This window comes from Microtus oregoni, unplaced genomic scaffold (assembly GCF_018167655.1).
Source record: "Microtus oregoni isolate MIOR12 unplaced genomic scaffold, Mior012 000124F_ref0000388, whole genome shotgun sequence".
NCBI lineage: Eukaryota > Metazoa > Chordata > Mammalia > Rodentia > Cricetidae > Microtus > Microtus oregoni.
The window spans coordinates 1,480,558-1,501,348 of record NW_024544756.1 but is presented as its reverse complement, the minus strand read 5'-3'; the positions used below and the strand labels follow the sequence as shown (position 1 = coordinate 1,501,348).

General features: G+C 38.7%; 1 protein-coding gene across 6 annotated transcripts in view; it reads right to left on the bottom strand.

Annotated features, from left to right (window-relative positions):
* LOC121444429 (FERM and PDZ domain-containing protein 4) overlaps nt 1–20,791 on the bottom strand; it is a 648,345-nt gene that overhangs the window by 108,866 nt on the left and 518,688 nt on the right. For all 6 annotated transcript variants that reach the window (XM_041646236.1, XM_041646240.1, XM_041646237.1 and 3 more), the window contains one exon: nt 20,412–20,514. In XM_041646236.1, the coding sequence (XP_041502170.1) occupies nt 20,412–20,514 (103 nt within the window). The remainder of the gene's footprint in view (nt 1–20,411; nt 20,515–20,791) is intronic.

Here is a 20,791-nt window from a genome sequence, read left to right as displayed (position 1 = left end):
GTTCTTTCATCTCTTTTTAGTTTTTATATTGTTGTGTTCATTTAATTTTGAATTTTTGGGTAAAATTTGAACTCAAATAGAAGGTTATCATTTTCCTTTCCCTTGCCTCCCTTCAGCCCTTCTTAGGTACCCCTGTCAGTCATTTCCACATCCAGCCCTGATGCGGGATACCGCTCGGTATGCTGTGAAGATGTTTTATTACCATTGATAAAAAAGAAGTTGCTTTGGCCTATGGCAGGGAAGAATACAGCTAGGTGGGAAAGCCAAACTGAATACAAAGAGAAAGAAGGCAGAGTTGAGGGAGATGCCAGTAGCTGCTGGAGAAGCAAGATGTGAGGTAACACCACAGCCACGTGGCACTACATAGATTATTAGAAATGGGTTAATTTAAGATGTAAAATTGGCCAGTTTGTAATTAATATTAAGCCTCAGTGTGGATGTTGAAAAACCACCTATGAGTGAGTACATATGATAATTGTCATTCTGTGTCACGGTTACCTCACTCAAAATAATGTTTTCTAGAATACATACTTCTATGTCTGCACAACTCTATAAATATAACCTTCCGAATCCATTTTTGTTGTTGGCCTTCAATTTATAGAGATCACCTGCCTCTGCACCCTGGGTGATGGGATTCCTGGTATGCCCAACCAGGCCCAGCTAAAGGCCATTGAAAATGGCCTTGTTATGGCCTTGTTTATCAGCTCTTTCTAGGAGAGACTGTTTTTATAGCAAACTTCCTCATACTATGGCTCTTATATTCTTTTTACCCTTTCTTCCATCATGTTCCCTGAGCCATGGATACAGGAGCTGTAATACAAATGCATCCAATTGACCTGAACTCTCCATGACCTATTGATCTTTGCACTGTGCCCAACAGCTTTATGGATATCATGCCATAATGGTCACAATTGTGGTTCATAGGTGTTGCAGTTGGGAAGGACTACTAACTGCTTCATTCCCTTGAAACCTTGCACAGTATCTTTTGGTATCATGGAAGCTAGAATGTAGGCAGTCTTTCAGGTCTGATCCAGCTTGAATCATCTGATCATGTGTCCTAAGTGTGTGGTGTCTTTAGCAACAGGGACTTACCTTAAATAGCTACTATATCACTAGTCAATATTGTTTTGGGAGTTACTTGGACTAACCTAGCCAACCATTTAAAATGATGTTTCCCTCCTTCTCCTTCTGTACTGACATTCCTAACACCCCTGCAGTGGGAGCCCCTCGCCATTACTCCACTTTTCACTTCATATCACCTTTATCCAGCCATTTCCCTTCCAAGCCTCCCTCCTCACAGATGATCCCTGTATACTTTCCTGGTTTCTGTGGTTACTCTGTGTTGTATAAGCATGTCTGAAGATCTGGAGTGAGAAATCACAAATGAGAGTGAACATTTAGTGTTTGTCTTTCTTGGCCTGAGTTACCTCTGTCAATATAATCTTTTCTAGGACCACCCATTTACCTGTAAATTTCAGTATTTCATTTTTATTTAAAACCAAACAGAATTCCACTGTCTACATGTACTGCATGTCCATTATCCATTCACCAACGAATAACATTTAGGTTGTTTTCATTCCATGTTTATTGTGAAGAGGGTGACAATAAACATGGCTGAGCAAGTATCTGTGGGGTAGGGTGTCAAGTCCTTTGGGCATGAGGCAAGGAGTCATATGGTATATTTATTTTTAGTGTTTTGAGGATTCTTCACACCAATTTTTAGAGTGTCTACACCAATTTGCATTCCCAGCAACAGTGAATGAGGGTTTCTATTTCCCCTCACCTCCTCTAACATTTGTTGTTAGTTGTTTTGGTGATCTTAGCCATTCTGACTGGGGAGAGGTGAATCTAAAAATTGTCCTAATTTATATTTTCTAAGGACGATAATTGCTACGGACTATGGGTACTTTTTGAGGTGTTTATTGGCTATTTGCTGTTTCTTCTATTGAGAACTTGTTGTTTAGATCCATAGCCCATTTTTTTAATTGGGTCATTTGTTTTCTTGACTATTTGTTTTTGAGTTCCTTGTTGACAGCCTACAAAAATTCATATTCAACATATGAATGCTAAACAGAATACTGGAATCAATTCTTTGAAGTAAAGACAGGAATAAGCACAGCCGAGAGACTCTAGAAAGAAAACAAATGCAGCTGTAATTTAAGGAAATACAAAGTATAACTAAGAACACAAACCAGCAAAGAACATCAAAATAACTTCAATCTACACACCTTTCAATAATAACTAACTCTAAATGTCAACGGCCTCAATACTGCAATCAAAAGACAAAGGCTAGCAAAATGTTTTGAGAAACAAAATAAATCTATCTGTTGTCTACAAGAAACTCATTTTAGCTTTAAAGAAAGGTATCACCTCAAAGAGAAGACATGGTAAAAAAGTATCCCACACATATGTGATCAAGAAGCCAGAAGACAGTGCCATTGTAATATGTGAAAAAATATAATTGTACTTTAAAATTAATAAGTAGATACAAAGAAGGAAAATCACTTCATTCTAATCAAGGGATCAACTAATCAAGAAAATATCACAATATAAAACACAGCTACACCAACCTCTAGTGAATCACATTTTATAGAAATCCTACTGATGGCATTAAAGATGAACACAAACCCCCTACAAATACTAGGTAATTTTAACACTATATTTCCTCCAATTGATAGGTCTTCTGGACAAAAACATAAACATGGAGACCTTAGAATGAAATGACATGTTACAACTAACAGATATCTACAAGATAGTCCACCTAAATAGCAAAGAATATGCATTCTACTTAATAACTTTGTCTTAGTTAGGGTTTCTATTCCTGTGAAGAGACATCATGACTATGGCAACTCTTATAAAGGAAAACATTTTATTGGGGTGACTCACAGTTCAGAGGTTCAGTCCATTATCATCATGGTGAGACATGGCTGTTTGTAGGCAAACATGGTCCTGGAGAAGTAGCAGAGCATCATATAGGACGTGGACTGAAGTACTGGATGTGGCTTGGGCATATATGAGACCTTAAAGCCCATCCCCACTATGCCAAACTTACTCTAACAAGACCATACCTATTCTAACAAAGTCACATGCCCTAATAGTAATAGTGCCACTTCCTATCAGCTTATGGGGGCCAATTACATACCAACTACCACAAAGGCATAGAAGCTTCTCTAAAATAGACCACATGTTGAGGTACAAAACAAGCTCACAAACACAGAACAACTGAAATAATCGTATGTATCCTAAAATGACAATAAAACCTAAAATGACAGCAAACAAAACTCGAGTAGGTATATAAACTCATAGAAATTAAACAACTTACTACGAATGATGAAAGGATCAAAGACGAAATAAAAAAAATCAAATTATTCCTGGAACTAAATGCAAATGAAAAATCCCTGGGACATATTGAAAATAGTCCTCAGAGGGAAGTTTCTGACTCCAAGTGACTATATTTAAACATCTGAAAGAGCACGAATAAATGACTTAATGAATCAAACCAAGAATTTTGAAAAACTAGTATAATCCAAACCCAAGCCCAGCTGATGATAAGAAATTAAAAAAAACTCTATTATGTCTACATATGTATTGCGTTTGTGCACAACATGTTGTGTGTTTGTGTGTATGTTCATTAACAAAAATCATGTTTTTATATGTGTGGCGTTTGTGTATATGCAGATGTATACGCTGTATGTGCGTCTGTGTTAAAAATCTTTCATGTCTGCATATGTGTGGTGTTTGTGTGTTCGCAGATGAATATGTTCTCTCTCTCTGTGTGTTTACATGTGTAAGTAAGAGAAATACCTATCTAAGGTGTCTTTTTTCAGGTGCTGACCAGTTTTTTTTTTTTTTTTGAGATAGATTTACTGACCTGGTATTTATCAGTTAGGCTAGACTGACTGGCCAGCAAGCTCCAGAGATTTGCCTGTCTCTGCCTTTCCAGGGCTGTAATTACAGGCACATACCATCACGTCAGGTTTTCTCATGGGTTCTAGGGACAGAACTGAGGCCTTTATACTTGCAAGGCTGACACTTTACCAACTGAACTATCTCTCTGGGTTACCTTTGATTTGCTAACTAAAATTTTATTTCAATCTGGCAACAAATATTTGCTATATATCATTTCCAGCTGCATTGTTGTGCTCCATTAGCAGAATGAAGATAGAGACACGATCATAAAGCTTGCAGAGGCTAAAACCTTTCCCATCTGGTCCTTTACAGAGAAAAGATTTGTTCGGCTTTGATTTAGTTTGTTCTAAACCGATTCTTCATCCCTGCACAGGAGATGCTGGGATTCTTGTATCTGTATAGCAGAACACTGAAGTAACTCTTCTCCTGGTCACCGTGTTACCACACTGCTTTATCTATCTCCCTACCCTATTTTGTTCCCACAGTCATGCTTAACTGCCAAGCACTGGGTTCCAATACCACAGTCGTGAGTCCTGGGTGCCTGTGTCCCAGAGACGTTTAATCATTACTGAAGTTATCTTTATCCTAAAAGGCTAGATTTCTGGCAGGTTATTTTCTTTGGTTTGATTGGATGTTCAGGCTTGTGCTCACTTGCCCCTATCCTTCAATTTCAAGAGCAGTAATGGCAGCCTCTCCCGCAATGACTTAACTGATTACAAGTCACAAAGTGCCCTCCCATTTGATCCTTAGACAAAGGCTTAGAAATTATGGGCACATTTACAGATGAAGGGACTAAGATCCAAAATTTAAGCAATTTGCTTAAAAGCACTAGCAATAGTGATGAAGCTGATGAGAACTCTGATGAGGACATCAACAGTCCTGATTGGTTAAGTGCTGATCACATGATCATAATCTGCCTAGAGCTGTCTTCAATGTGCTTTAGCTAATTTGTGCAATAATTCTGTAAGCTATATTGTTACGTTATAGGCAAGAAAATCAGAAACTATAAAAATCAAGTTCTTTGTCCAAGGTCACAGAGAGTCAGCACGTAGGCATAAGATGCAAGTTCAGAGCGTTGTCATTTCTATAACAGTGCTAGCTACTCTTGGTTATCAGCCTAACTGGATCTGGACTCAGCAGAAAGACAAAGCACAGAGAACACTTGTGAAGGATTTTCTTGATCAGGTTACTGGTGGGGAAACAGAGTCTAAACATAGGCTACTGCCAGAAGACAAAAAAAAAAAAAAAAAAAGATGGAAGTAAAGAAGTTTTGACTTTGCCTACTGTGATCCTTCTCCCCAGACAGTTCATGTACTCTGTTGCTGCCATGTTCATTTACTGACATAAGAACTCAGCTTACTTTGGCTTCTAATATGCATTGCAAACCAGAAACCCTCCGAAACTCCTTCAGGCCTTCAGCAGCAGATTATTGCTGCTGTCGCACCCAGGCTTAGTAACTGAACAACTAATGAGTTCCCAGGTCTAGGAACTCATGGAGTCTAGGGAAGCCTGGCTGGTACAGTACCAGATTGCATTATTAGGTTAGTAGAATGGTATTTTGAAATACTTCCTATAGTTCCCCTCTCGATCTCATTATTTTTTGAAAAAAAAAAAAACAACTCTGCTTGGTACTTATATTTTTTTTGCCCATTTGGTCAGCTAGATCATACAGTATTTACTGTTTGAGGACCAAGTACTTACAGAGGGAAGTAAAGGACTATCTGGATTTGAGAAACTTGGGATAAATTTGGGAAAGAGATCCAATGAAGCAGAATAAAGAAGGCTGATCCCTACAAAAGGACTAATCTAACCTGGGGAAATTGGGCATCTCTAAGGCAAGCACAAAGGCACAGACTTCTTGGGGCCTATGAAAGGATAGGCATGCTCCTCATCTTCTCAGAAGCCAATTCCAGAGAAAGAACTAATTAGGAATCCCCAGATAACCTTGAGGAATTAAAGAACCTTCTTTCCTAGTCAGATCTCTAAGATCAGTAGGTCCTGGAGGAAATTAGCTCCAGAGGTGATTATATGTCTCAGTTTGGCTCAGGAATGGTGGCTATATCTGGGATGACAGAAACGTGACTGAGAAAGAATTAAAAGCAACAATTAAGGGATGGGCATCATGGCCCCTTTCTTCTGTGAGTGACTAAAGACAGATTGACTAGGCACAAAGATATCTTGGGAAATTCTGGAGGATGGATAACTAACTCCAAGGAATAGATCATTGTAAATCTCAGCTCAGCACCGAAGAAAACAGAATGAACTGAGTAGGCACAGGAATGTGGATATGAAGAAAATGATGAATTATTATGGATTGTGTATAGGTAACACACTTTAATACTAGCATCAGACTGTAAGGCTGTGAGTCTTGCTCAACAGTTCCACCCATTGTGCAACGTGTAAGATGAGCTTCCACTTTTGAGTTCCTGAGAACTTCTGCTAAGCAGCTGTTGGAAAGAAGCTCTATTTGCTTATCTGTGGCATCTTCAATATATATATACATATACATATATATATATATATTGTCAAATCATTTTTATTTTTTAAATTAATTTTTTAAAGGAAAATAAACTTTTTTTTCATTTTACTAACCATAGAAAAAAATGTATACTCTCGCCAGAGGTTTATTAATCAAGACGGGTAATCTTAATAGGATTTACAGTCACCTAGGAGGTTCATCTTTTGGAGTGTTTATGAGGACTTTTCCAGAAAAGTTTAACTGAGGGGGAAAGTCATGCCCTGTATGTGGGTTGCACAATCCTATGGGTTGGGTTCCAAGACTGAATAGGAAGGAAAAGGCTGGATGAGCACTAGACTTCATCTCTCTGCGGCTGCAATGGGACAAGCGATGTCCAGTTTCTATCATCAAAGCTGGAGCATATTCCACCACCAGACCATCATGACCATGATGAGCTATGTCTTAAGTATTCAGGCCAAAATAAACTCTTTCTTCATTAAGTTGCTTTTGTTGTGTGCACAGCAATGAGAAAAGTATTTTATGTATTTATTTATATTTTGTCTTCTTTTCAGCTACTTAGAGAAAGGGCATGCAGTGAGTTATAAACTTACATAGTTCCCAGCGATGACAAAATAATAATTATCTTCTATCATTTTTGCTTAATACAAGTAAAATGTTATGACAGCCAGTCTTGGCGAGTATACGAGATCATTGAAAATATGCCCTGATTTAAATTAGTTCTGGTTCTTCAAACCTAAACATTCATTTTATACACATGAGTTGCTCAAAAGCTCTCATAATAATAGAGGGCTTTGATGAGTGAGTGGGAGATGGTCATTAACAAAATCTAAGGATATTAAAATAATCTAGCTGAAGCCATTTGCATCCTGATTTTCACCATTATGGGTTGTTATAGCATTTATGAACTATGAACTCAGGTTCCTTTTCCTCCTTAGTTCTTATCAGAATGTTTTCTCAAACTATGCATTTTCTGGACATACCGACCCCTTTCTTCTTAGGCTCTGTAATTTGCAATTTTCAGAAAACATGTATACTGCAAGCGTGGATTAGGAGAAACCACGATTTGTAATGTCAGCATAGCATGAGGCTGTTTCTTTTGTGTTTTTCCTGAAAGTGCTTGCTGCTCTTACTCTAATAAGGCCTTATTCTATCATACAGCACCATACATATTTTATGGGAAGGTTGCTCGGTAGAGTTCTTTGCTTTGTTATTTCACTAAGCAAAACCATGATGCACCTCAGACCAGTTGAAATTAGGCAGGAAGGTGACCTTCTTAATGTATTCTGTGGATACAGTGCTCCTAGAACACAATGCAATTTGACTTTCCATTATATTCTTCGGGAAGAACTGATAAAAAGGGAGACATGCTGAGAGCTGATCTTTAGATGGATCCCTTCTAAAGGCACCCTACTTTAATAGTCTTGCCAATCTCCCATTGACTGCAACCAGACAATCCTCCTGAGCACTTTTCTGTGCTTAGTGAACCTAAAATTGGAGGCAGGCTCCCTGTATCATTAGCCCTACATAGAGTGCTTTTATGTGTCTTATGAGATAAAACTAGGTTATAGAGGCCAATCATAGCTCTGTTGTTTGGTTGGTCTACCATGTAAGGAGGGTTTAGCGTGATTGGCCTTCTTTAGAATACCAGAACCTAACAGTGTGCACTGGATCCCTCCATTACCACCGTACCTTCTCTTCTTGCTCTGACCACCAGACAAGGACTTTGCCCAGCTTTAGGGTCCCCCATTTTCATGTAATCACAATAGACCTTGCTCACATAGCAGCTGTTAGGAATGTGTATGGTGAAATTTTGGAAAGCCTTCATCTAAGAGCAGATTAAATTGGAAGCCACAAGTTACCTTCTTTGGAGTATTGTGCAGGCCTTGCATCATTCTGTGCTTCCGTTATCCCATCTGCAGATTACGGTTAACCTGCAGACCCATACGCCATTTGTGAACGTTGAATGTGCTAATATATGAAAGTATTTAACATATTGAAATTAGCTAGTCTCAATAAAAGTGAGGTATATGCTTAGAAGGTTTATCACAAAATAAGGATGTTGATTCTCAACATGCAATGGTATCAATATTTTTCTTTCCTTTCTGATATGTCAAAAAGCCATCCTTAAAAATTATACACAGTTGTGACTTTTAAAAGTCAAGGTGATTTGGTCCACTGTTTTATGGTAGGCATGTATGTGTTTTTCCTTTTAAGCATTCTTATTAGAATTTTTAGACTAACCTTTAAAAGTTCTCCTTTTAAGCATTCTTATTAGAATTATTAGACTAACCTTCCTATTCTTAAAACAAAATTTGGACACAGGAGACAGTGTGCTAGCTAGACACAACTTGACACAAACTGAAGTCATCTGAGAGGAGGGAGCCTCCGTAAGATTTAGTTGAAAGACATTTTCTTTTCTTCTTCTCTTTCAAATCTGTTCTTTTCTCATACAATACATCCTGACCACAACTTCCTCTCCCTCTACTCATCCCAGTTCTCCCCCCACCTCCCCTTTCCTTTAGATCCACTTCTCCCATCTCCTTCCAGAAAGAACAGGCCTCCCAGGGATATCAACCAAACATGGCTTAACAAATTACAAGACTAGGCAAAGATCCTCATATTAAGGTTGAATGAGGCAACTCAGTGGGAGTAAAAGGGTCCCGAGAACAGGCAAAAGAATCAGAGACATCTTCCACTCCCATTGTCAGGAGTCAGAGTGGTAGAGTGGAAAATGCCTGTAAGGCATTTTCTTAATTAGATGCTGATTGGGGAGGACTCAGCCCACTGTGAACAGTTCCATTCTTGGACTTTTGTTCCTGGACTTTATAAGAAATCTGACTGAAAAAAGCCATTGTGGGCAAGCCAGTAAGAAACATTCCTACATGGTGCCTGCATCAGTTCCTGCTTCCATGATCCTGCCCTGTTTGAGTTTCTGTCTTAACTTACTTCGGTGATGAACTAGGAATCTTTTACACACCCCCAAGTTGCTTTTGGTCATGGTGTTTCATCCCAGCAACACTAACCCTAACAAAGACAGATGGTGCATTCATATTATTGCTCAACCTAAACAGTCAATAGAATAATGTTTTGGTCTCACATGAACTGAAGTAATAGTCAATAATTCATCATTGACTCTTTTCCTCACTTCACTAAGATTTATTTGATGCATAAACACACACACACACACATTTTTTTCCCATCCCTTCACTTTTCAGCTCAGCCTGTGGATAAGGAACTGATATGACTTTATTTGTAGATAGAATCTTGGTAGATCATGTTTTCTTAACCACCCTGTCTTTTGACTGGAGAACGGAAACTGTTTGCATGTACACTAGTATACTAATCACTGATTGGCAAGGACTTATTGCTAGTCTGTTCACTGGTTTCAGACTCTTTCATTGTTCCTTTGTTCCTTTCTTCCTGTTTCTGACATTGCTTTTGACTTATTGATACTTTTCTTTTCTTTTATTTTTTTTTAACTTTTTTTTTATTGAGAAAAGGAGAAAAAAAAAACAAATTTCCTCCTCCTCCCAGCCTCCCATTTCCCTCCCCCTCCTCCCACCCTTCTCCCCCGCCTCCCACCCTTCTCCCCCTCCCCCCACTCCTCTCCCCCTCCCTCTCCAGCCCAAAGAGCAGTCAGGGTTCCCTGCCCTGTGGTAAGTCCTAGGTCCTCCCCCCTCCGTCCATTTCTAGGAAGGTGAACATCCAAACTGGCTGGGCTCCCACAAAGCCAGCACATTACGTAGGTTCAAAACCCCTTGACATTGTCCTTGGCTTCTCATCAGCCCTCATTGTTCGCCATGCTCAGAGGTCATGCTCAACCTCCTTAGCAATCAGGGAAATGCAAATCAAAACAACTTTGAGATATCATCTTACACCTGTCAGAATGGCTAAAATAAAAAACTCCAATGATAGCCTTTGCTGGAGAGGCTGTGGAGGAAGGGGAACCCTCATCCATTGCTGGTGGGAATGCAACCTTGTGCAACCACTTTGGAAATCGGTGTTTCGGTTTCTCAGGAAATTCGGGATCAACTTACCCCTGGACCCAGCAATACCACTCCTGGGAATATACCCAAGAGATGCCCTATCATATGACAAGAGCATTTGTTCAACTATGTTCATAGCAGTATTATTTGTAATAGCCAGAACCTGGAAACAACCTAGATACCCTTCAATGGAAGAATGGATGAAGAAAGTGTGGAATATCTACACATTAGAGTACTATGCTGCGGTAAAAAACAATGACTTCTCAAATTTATTGATACTTTTCGATAGTGTGGTTTTATTTCTATTCATTTATCCTTTCTATGTCTGCTAGAAGCTTTTCTTCTGCTGTTGTCATAAGGTTTGCAAAACATATTTTACAATTATAATAGTTTATTTCAAACAGATACTTGACTTCAACCTCATAGAAAATTTCCAAACATTTACTTTTCTCAGTACGCACAATTTTCTGCTACTTATATCAAACTTTTTCTTTTGTTATGTAATCCATTAGCAAATTATTATGGATATACTTGCTGGGATTAAAGGCATGTGCTACCATGCATAGCTTAATGCTGTTATTTTTGATTAGCTATTTTTTTGTATTTTAAATTTTATAGTTAAAAGCTATTTACACACAATCATCACAGTGTATTTTAAATGAGAATTTAATTAGGTTTTTTTTTATCTTTACTTGTACAGTTTCTACTTTCACATATTTTCATGAAGTTTTTTTTTTTGCGAAAAGAAGAAAAAAAACATAAACAAAAAAACAAGTTTCCACCTCCTCCCAGCCTCCCATTTCCCTTCCCCTCCTCCCACAATTCTCCCCCTCCTCCCACCCTTCTCCCCCTCCTCCCACCCTTCTCCCCCTCCCCCCACTCCTCTCCCCCTCCCTCTCCAGTCCACAGAGCAGTCCTGGTTCCCTGCCTTGTGTTAAGTCCTAGGTCCTCCCCCCTCCGTCCATATCTAGGAAGGTGAACATCCAAACTGGCTAGGCTCCCACAAAGCCAGCACATTAAGTAGGATCAAAACCCCCTGCCATTGTCCTTGGTGTCTCATCAGCCCTCATTGTTCGCCATGTTCAGAGAGTCCGGTTTTATCCCATGCTTTTTCGGTCACACGTTATTTGCAGATGATATGATAGTGTACATAAGCGACCCCCAAAACTCCACCAAAGAACTTATACAGCTGATAAACAGCTTTAGTAATGTGGCAGGATACAAGATCAACTCCAAAAAATCAGTCGCCCTCTTATACACAAAGGATATGGAAGCAGAGAGGGAAATCAGAGAAGCTTCACCATTCACGATAGCCACAAACAGCATAAAATATCTTGGGGTAAATCTAACCAAGGAAGTGAAAGATCTATTTGACAAGAACTTTAAGGCATTGAAGAAAGAAATTGAAGAGGATACCAAAAAATGGATGGACCTCCCTTGCTCTTGGATTGGGAGGATCAACATAGTAAAAATGGCAATTCTACCAAAGGCAATTTATAGATTCAATGCAATCCCCATCAAGATCCCATCAAAATTCTTCACAGATCTGGAGAAGACAATAATCAACTTTATATGGAAAAACAAAAAACCCAGGATAGCCAAAACAATCCTATACAATAAAGGATCTTCTGGAGGCATTACCATCCCTGACTTCAAACTCTATTACAGAGCTACAGTAATGAAAACAGTGTGGTACTGGCATAAAAACAGAGAAGTCGACCAATGGAATCGTATAGAAGACCCGGATTTTATCCCACAAACCTATGAACACCTCATTTTCGATAAGGAGCTAAAAGTATACAATGGAAGAAAGAAAGCATCTTCAACAAATGGTGCTGGCACAACTGGATGTCAACCTGTAGAAGAATGAAAATAGACCCATATCTCTCACCGTGCACAAAACTCAAGTCCAAATGGATTAAAGACCTCAATATCAGCCCGAACACACTGAAAAGGATAGAAGAGAAAGTGGGAAATACCCTACAACAGATGGGCACAGGAGATCGCTTTCATGAAGTTTAACTGAGAATCCTTTTATGTAAAGCCTTAAGACGGGTCTGGAGGGAAGGAACTCCCTTCCTTAGCTTTTGTTTATCTACGAATAGCTTTTTTGAAGAAGAGCTTTGATGGGTATAGTATTCCTGGTTGACAGTTTTTCTTTTAGCACGCACAATACAGTGTCCATTCCCTATGGGCCTGCAAGGTGCCTAACGACCAACTTACTAGTGCGACCATTGAAATTCCCTTGGATATCACCAACTATTCTTGTCCTTTGGCTTTCAGACTTCTTTGCATTTGTACTTTGGTATTCTGACTCTGATGTATCTCAGAGTGGGCTTCTTGGGGTGACCTTGCTTGGCATTCTGTGAGCAGCAGAAATGTCTATGTCCTTCCAAAGATTTGGAAATATTCACATTCACTAAATACTTTATCAACTAAATATTTTTTATCATCTGTGTTGAATTTATGATATGCTATAGGTTCCATATGCTTCCTTTACCCACTTTCCTTTTCTTATTGTTCTCTTAACTGGCTAATTTGATTGTTTTTTTTTTTTCGAGACAGGGTTTCTCTGTGGTTTTGGAGCCTGTCCTGGAACTAGCTCTTGTAGACCAGGCTGGTCTCGAACTCACAGAGATCTGCCTGCCTCTGCCTCCCGAGTGCTGGGATTAAAGGCGTGTGCCACCACCGCCTGGCAACTGGCTAATTTGAAACAACATGTTTTCAAGTTTGCTTGTTCTTCTGCATAGCTGTGTTATTATGTTGCCTCCCACCCCAAAATTTCTGTTTCAGTGTGTCATTCCTTGTTTTTCTTTTTAAGTCAGGGTCTAATGTATCCCTGATTGGCCTCAAACCTAATATAAAACTGAGGCTTGTTTAGAATTCCTGGTACTCCCGTACCCACCTCTTAAATTCTGGGGTTACAGGTGTGTGCTGCCATGCTCACTTGTTTCATGCTTTTTGATAAAATATTTGTATATTAAACTTCCAATTTTGCTCTTGGATCATTTTCCCGGTGTTGTTTAGTTGTTTGTTTATGATTGCTTGCATCTCATTAAGATCCTGCAAGATGACTATTTTGAATTTATTTTCATGCAGTCCATAGAATTCCATTTCCTGAGGGGTTGCTATGGAGAGCTTCATTAGTTTTCTTTGATGGTGAATGTTTGCCTGATTCTTTATGATTCTTATAGCCTTGAGTTGGTGTCTGTGCATTTGAATGAGCAAATACATCTAATTTTTAGATCAGCTTCGGTAAGTAAATCCTTTTCTTGTTGGTTCTGCAGGCTAGCTGGATTTCCTCTAAGATGACAGTGGCCCCAAAACCATACCATTTGGCTGCTTCAGGATCTTCAGTGTGATCCACAGCAGTCCTGTTCTTAGGGTCTTTGGACAGTTTGGGTCCCATCTAGACCCAGATTGAATTTATTGTCTCCAGGATCTTGATCAGTTGGGCTGACATTTAAAAAGGGTCATTCATAGCTGAATTTTCACATGATAGTCCCTGTATAAGGTATCCTACTAGGTTCGTGGGATGGTTCTTACAAGGTCACTGGACAGATCCTCAGATGAAAATAAAGGACCCAAACTATTCTGAGAGAGGCTGAGATTGAATCAGAGGATTACTTTTTAACTCTCAGCTCAGACTGAGATCCTCAAGTTAGCTTCTGGAGACATAGAAGAACATGTTATTTATGAGGCCACTGGGTAAGTAGAGCTGCTCCTGGAGCATAGTTAGGAGTGTCAAGAGAATTCATGGGACACAGTTTATCAGGTTTACCTCTCATGATATGCATTCTTTTGTCTACACTTGATCGTCCCTGTGCAGGCAGAGCTTAATTTGGGGATTGGTTAAAATAGGATAAAAATAAGTCAGGGATTATCTCAGAATTCTCATCTGGGACTGAGGTCAGCAGGGCTGGGATCCAAGGCATGTATAGACATAACTACCAAGTACCCTGAAAGATGGTGTGAATGGAAGGACCAAGCTCAATCAGACAAAACTCTAGCTAAGTCCATAGAACATATGCATTTCCAGATTTATGATATCTAACTATATAGGCATGAGTACATCTATTTTTTTAAAAAAAATCTTCCTCTTCAATCCTGAGCTCTACTATAGTTTTATAAACCCTATCTGTATCCCGAAGCTCCCATAAAAGTACTTCAGGTTGGGGATGATGACTTCAGATGGAAAACCACAAGACCTCTTATCCAGCCACTTCACTAAGTCCTGGCTAGGGAAATATCATTATTATTCCTTTCATTACAATTACTTTTCTTACTAAATTAACCCTATTGCATTTGGGATTTATTTCCAATCCCAGGGCAATAGTTTAGAAATAGTGAATGTCTCAGAGACCCAAGTCGCCTTCTGTAGCTAAATGGTCATGTCTATACACCAGTAGGAATAGTAGACATAACAAATGAAATAAGCTGACGAAGGAATAGTTGGCTTCCTTCTTACAGAGGCTGGTACAAGCAAAGATATGTACCCTATTCAGCCTTTTGTCTTATTCTGAGACTGGAATTTCTCCTGTTCTACAGCTGTGTTAGAGAACTGAGTTGCTCTGTGTTTGGCTTTTCGGTGCTACCTTCTGGTATTCCAGATGGGGAAGGAAGAGGGAAAGGATTTTCCAAGTCCGATGCCTAGGTTTTAAAACTGGGATTGAAGTCCAGGGTCATGATATATTGTAATAGATGAAGAAATTTTGTGTAGATTTTCCTGGCTGGAGGGAGAATTCTATGCCATTTTCAGCCTCTAAAATGGGTCTTTAATCCCAAAAGACTAGTGATGAGGTCTGAGATAAGAGAGTAGTTTTCCAACACTGCCTTGAAGGGGCAACTTTTGAGGTTGTGCCTCAGGACAGCCTCCTGGGTGATAAATTTGTCTGTATCTGCAGGTTGGAAAAAGAAGTATTAATTGAAAGGTTTGAGGTTTTCAGGAACAAAGGGAAGTGATTTTTACAACCATTTATCCATGCACGAATCTTCCCTTTTACTCAGTGTTGACGGCTACTCTTTACCCCCAGAACTCCATTCTTGAACCTGACCTTTTATCATCTCCATGAAACTTTTCTACCCTCTTGCAGGTACATATACAATCCAACCAATTTGAAGTCTCTACCAGGAGGGCAAGGATCATGTCTTCTGTATCTCTACATGTTCAGTGCTTTACATGGTGTACATAGTCAGCGCTCAATAACTGTTGAAGTCCAACAAACATAATTGGCTTGGCCTTCTTTGGGAGAATGAGGCCTGAGTCACAACACTTCTATGAACAATTACAGAATGTACTGTTTAAAAAATGTAGGAGATGTTTTAAAGTTGTTTTTATTTGTGAAGAGTCAAAGAAAATGACCTTTGGGTACCACTTCTTTAAGGAGGGATATGGTAACTTGTAGAGGGCATAGATTCCTCAACGATTTGTCTCCTCGGTGACTATAAAGTATAAGTTACTGTTAACAGCTTAGAAAACTATAAAACGAATGGCACTCATCTAATTTCAGTGCAGCAATTATAGCACTTCTTGAGATGGCATGAAAAAAAAAAAGAAATGTGGTTACTATAGCAGTAAATTAGTCTCCAAGAAACTCGTTCATTTTCTTAGGAAAAAATAATAAATGTCTATAATAGTGTAGCCAAATGATAATGAAAATAATCCACAAAGAGAAGAATCTATCTGAAAACCAAAAAAAAAAAATCCATAAGTAAGTACTGCAATGGGGGGTGGGGATAAAGAAACAGGACTAAACCACTTAGAGAAGCAAATAGATGCCAATATTTAAGGAGAGAATTTTATAGTGTTATTAAAATGATGAGTGTTTTTCTGAATTTCCTTAGTGGCTAAGAAAATGGGATATTTTATTAAACAGAAGGGGAATTTATCTTGTGTAAGATACAGACATTAAACCACATACTGGCTGAGGAGATCAGTAAAAAGGGGATTATTTTTTAAGAGCTAAACTTTTAGGTCAGTACACATTATGGCAGACGGATGACTAAACTTACAGCAAGGCACAGGAAAGTTTTGTAATGCATGAACACTTTCATTATTGGAAAATCCACTATTTCAAATTTTTGGTTTAATGAGTTTTCAGATATAAGATGGCACTGTGTCATCATACTTGAATTATTTTGCTAAAATAAAGTTTCCCAATACTTCTATAAAGATAAATTTATCGTCTGATGATTAAAAGGCAGCATTTTTAGGATCATATTTTTACTGTTTCAATTTTATTCAGATTCCCTGGCTTTTTAGCCACTAGAAGAATTCCTTTCAAATGATCTTTCTTTGATGTGTTCAATGTTGGGGCTTGTCTGTCTTAATTAACAACTTTAATTGAAATCATTACTCATAGTACTCTAGACTGCAAGTACACTAATAGGCTCAGGTTTATTTCATTGATCCCTGAATTACCATTACCTGGATCTCTGTATTATATAGATCACAAGCATGGCTTTCAAATACTTCATAAATGAGTGAAAATTGTTTAATGGGCATGTATTCAATAGCTGCTATTCAAATATTTGCAGAATTTTGAGTTGAAGAACTTGGGGGGAACCACATAAGTCTGTAATTTTCAAAGGGTGCTTTAAAAAAACCCCATCAAATACACTGTCAAACACAGATCACGAGCCAAGCATTGCACAGGGACTAAGGTATTTTTTTTTTCTCTCATGGAACTTGTAGTTCAGGTCAAACGCCCTTCCACATTATAATTGCTTCTCTCTCACATATCCATGGCATACCTGCAAATGAATACATGCACTACATTATCAAATGAGATTTAAGTGAATGGGAAACCCATAAGTTCCAAAGAGGAGGGAAAATGGACTCTGATAACTTCCATCCACCTGCTCAACGTCTCTGCCTCTACTTCCTCAGTTTTTATGAAAAAAAAATGGTAAAGAACAGAACAGCTGTGATGCTATCTGGTATTTGCTTGTCTTCTGTGAGTTTGTGTTTTCTCCTCAAGTAGACATGGAAGGCACACATGGTTCTCAGTTCAGTGTACTGAAAACACCATCTCCTTATCAAACGTGTGAGAGAAATTACAACTGCATTATGGAAAAATGTCTTTGTATGTTATTTAGGGCTTCAGTCTAAATTAGCTTAACCAAAGAAATGAAATCCAATCAGGTTATGCTATAAGAGTAGACAATATTTTCTGTGGAAGGTCTGATCGAAAGCACTTTAGACTTGCTGTGCCACATGATGCCCGCTCATCTCAGCCAGGGAGAAAGCATCCTTAGATAATATGGAAATGAACGAGTGTGGCCGCTTTTACAGTAAAACTATATTTACAGACTCAGAAATTTGAATTTCATATGATTTCCATGTGCCATAAAGCATTCTTCACTTTTCTTTATTCCAACATCATAAAATGTTTCATTTTGAAGGAAAAAAAAGCACACTGCTATCTCACAGGTTTTGTGAAATTATGAAGGAGCCCGAATTTGGACTTGGAGCCATTGCCTGCCATCTTGTCTTTTTAATTGGTCCATTTATTCTTTTACATATAAAGTCAAGTAAAGTTTATAGTTATGTTATTTTACCTGGACAGTGCATTAAACGAGGAGGAAAGCAAACAACTTTCGGGGGGGGGGGGGTAAAAAGAAATGTTTCTAAATGCCCCAGGTAAGATTGCTAGAAAGTGATCACACTTTTAAACAGCTTTTTCTCCATCTTTATCCTGCAGCCAGCAATCCAGGCAGAGATATATTATTTCTTCTACCCTTCCACAAGCACAAGAATCAATAGGACTAATCACACAGGTATGTACCCAGAGGAAAACAAAATGGGACTTCTGCCATTAGACATCAAGATAGCCCCCCAGGACACAAGCTGATAGAACGCTCAGCTGGATGAGACATGTCCCCTCTGACACCCACCACACACATCCCAAGATAAAAGTGATCTGAAATGGCCTCAACCCAGAGGTTCTAAAAATAGCATTTCCGTAGTTCTGCCTTTCTGGTCCACAGAAAGATCTGAACCATTCATTCTCAGGGCAGGTTCCTGATACAGGTGAATGTGACCTACATTTCAGTGTTTGTCCCCATGGAAGAATGTTCTTTGGAGATCCGGATACTTTCTGAGTACAGGTATGAACTAGCCATCTGGTTGAAGGCTGTCATTATATTTGTCCCAGACTCATGAGGAATGATTTAGTCTATTGAGGCTACTATAAACAATATTTTAGACAATGTAAATTATAAATAATAGAACTTTGTTGCTTATGGGTCTGTAACTCCTGAAGTCTAGAACGAAGGTAACAGCATATTTATAATTTGGTAAAGGCTTCATCCTTAAATATAGCACCTTTTGGCATTCTCATATGGCAGAAGCAACCTGACAACCTTTCATAACGGTATATGTGAAGGAAAGTTCCCACAAAGAAGCCCCCCACTTTCTGCAAGGCTGATTGGCTGATTAGAACATTAATAGCTGTGGAAAGGTTGGGAAATTGCAGATCTAGAGCCAAATAACAATTTATCTTAGTCTATCTTTAACCTACTAAATAGCTATTTCTTGTCTATCTCTGTGTCAGACCTAACGTTTTGTAACTAACAGATAAAAATCTTTGGAATGTACTAACTTAATAGAGCACTAGCTTCTATCAACCGGAAGCTAAGAGAGTCATCAGATAGTATCTGAGGCCACTAACAGAGGTTTCCCCATTGTGTTATTACTGCGTCTCTGATGTTTCCATCAATGTACTTGCCTTGATTTATGACTTTCTTTGTTCTATTGGCACAAAAACTTCATGAAAGTACTTCCACAATGGAGCATGGAATTTAAGGTGATGTAAAATCTGTGTTCCTGGGCCATGACCGCGTGATATGTGTCAATTTGGCTCCAGAATAAACTGTTACCCCTTTGAGGTGAAAGTTGTGCTTTTCCAATAAATGTATTACAATAGATATTAGGCTGCAAAATATTAATTTGGATCTGCGGAGGGCATAAACATCCAGATCATGGCAAAAACCAAGTGTTTGGGAACTGACAGAATTTTCTTAGCATGTGGACTTTTTTTTTGCTCACGCTAAGACTGGGAGAGTTGGTCACTCTAAAATGACCACCTCCACTTTTCTATTTCTCTGTCTTATTACCCATTTCCAAATTCTTCCAAGGTCACTTAACCATCCATGCCTTCATTGTGAAGCAGAAACAAAATTCGAGATCAAAAAGTTTCTTCCAAAATTTTTCAAAACACATAATACTTTTCTTAAATGTAGAGGTTTTTTTTTTTTCTGAATGAGCATGCATGTTGGAAGATCTTTTCTTTGGTTTAAAGTGTTGTGATAGCTTTAGCAACTTAGTGGACTTTAAAGCAGATTCTTGACTAGTATTTGGAAGGTCATATAAAATGTGGTTTCTGGTGCCCAATTAAAAATGTCACATAATAAACATAATAATCTTTGTCTGCAATAAAACTAAAATAATAAAAAATCATATTTCTTTACATCTTGGCTTTGACCTATTTATGCTTTTGTTTCAGTTGATGATTTCAAAATGAATCACTCAGGCAAGTATGAAGAAAATCAGTGAAGTTTGTCTATCCGTGGAATTATGTATATAAAATTATTCATCACTTTATGCTTTATTTAGCACTTGCATTTTAATCTCCCTGATTACGGAAAAATCGATGTGTTAGTAATTCTGGAAAGAAATGAAATGCAACCTTTGACTATAGTAATGTAAATAGGAATCATTAAAGGTTTGAAGCTTTATTTCCCTTCCTTCCTTCCTTCCTTCCTTCCTTCCTTCCTTCCTTCCTTCCTTCCTTCCTTCCTTCCTTCCTTCCTTCCTTCCTTCCTTTCTTTTTTTCTTTCTTTCTTTCTCTCTTTCTTTCACCAGAGGTTAGCATCACTGAATTATCTATAACATGAACATGTAGGCTCAGGATTCTGCCCTTCATTGGCCCATAGGAAGTTCTTTCTCTGCCAGATAAGGCATAAAACCTATGCATCAGTCTTTGTAAAAAAAAAAAAGGCATAATGAGGCACAGGTGAATGAGCATGTCACCTACCTGACCAGGTCGATGACCCGCTCTCTTGGTGCGGCGCTGACTGGTTCATCATTAATCATTACAATCTGATCTCCTGGGATCAGTTTGCCTTCTGAGGGGCCGCCTGGAGACAGACAAGAGCGAAACACACAAATGAGAATTCCCGTGGCCACTCATCTGAAATTCCTTCTCCCTCCGTGGCTCATTATGAGCAGATGATGCTTTCAGTAAAGGCAAAACTCACTAACACCAGGGTGTTCTATGAGAATATATGAGGACCAGGTTGCACCCTGACTCTAGGAGTGGACTTGAGCATCTTCTGTTCTCTAAAACTTCAACAGCAAGACTGATACTACCACCAGTGCTTCCCACATATATTCCCGTTCTTTATTTTGTTTGTG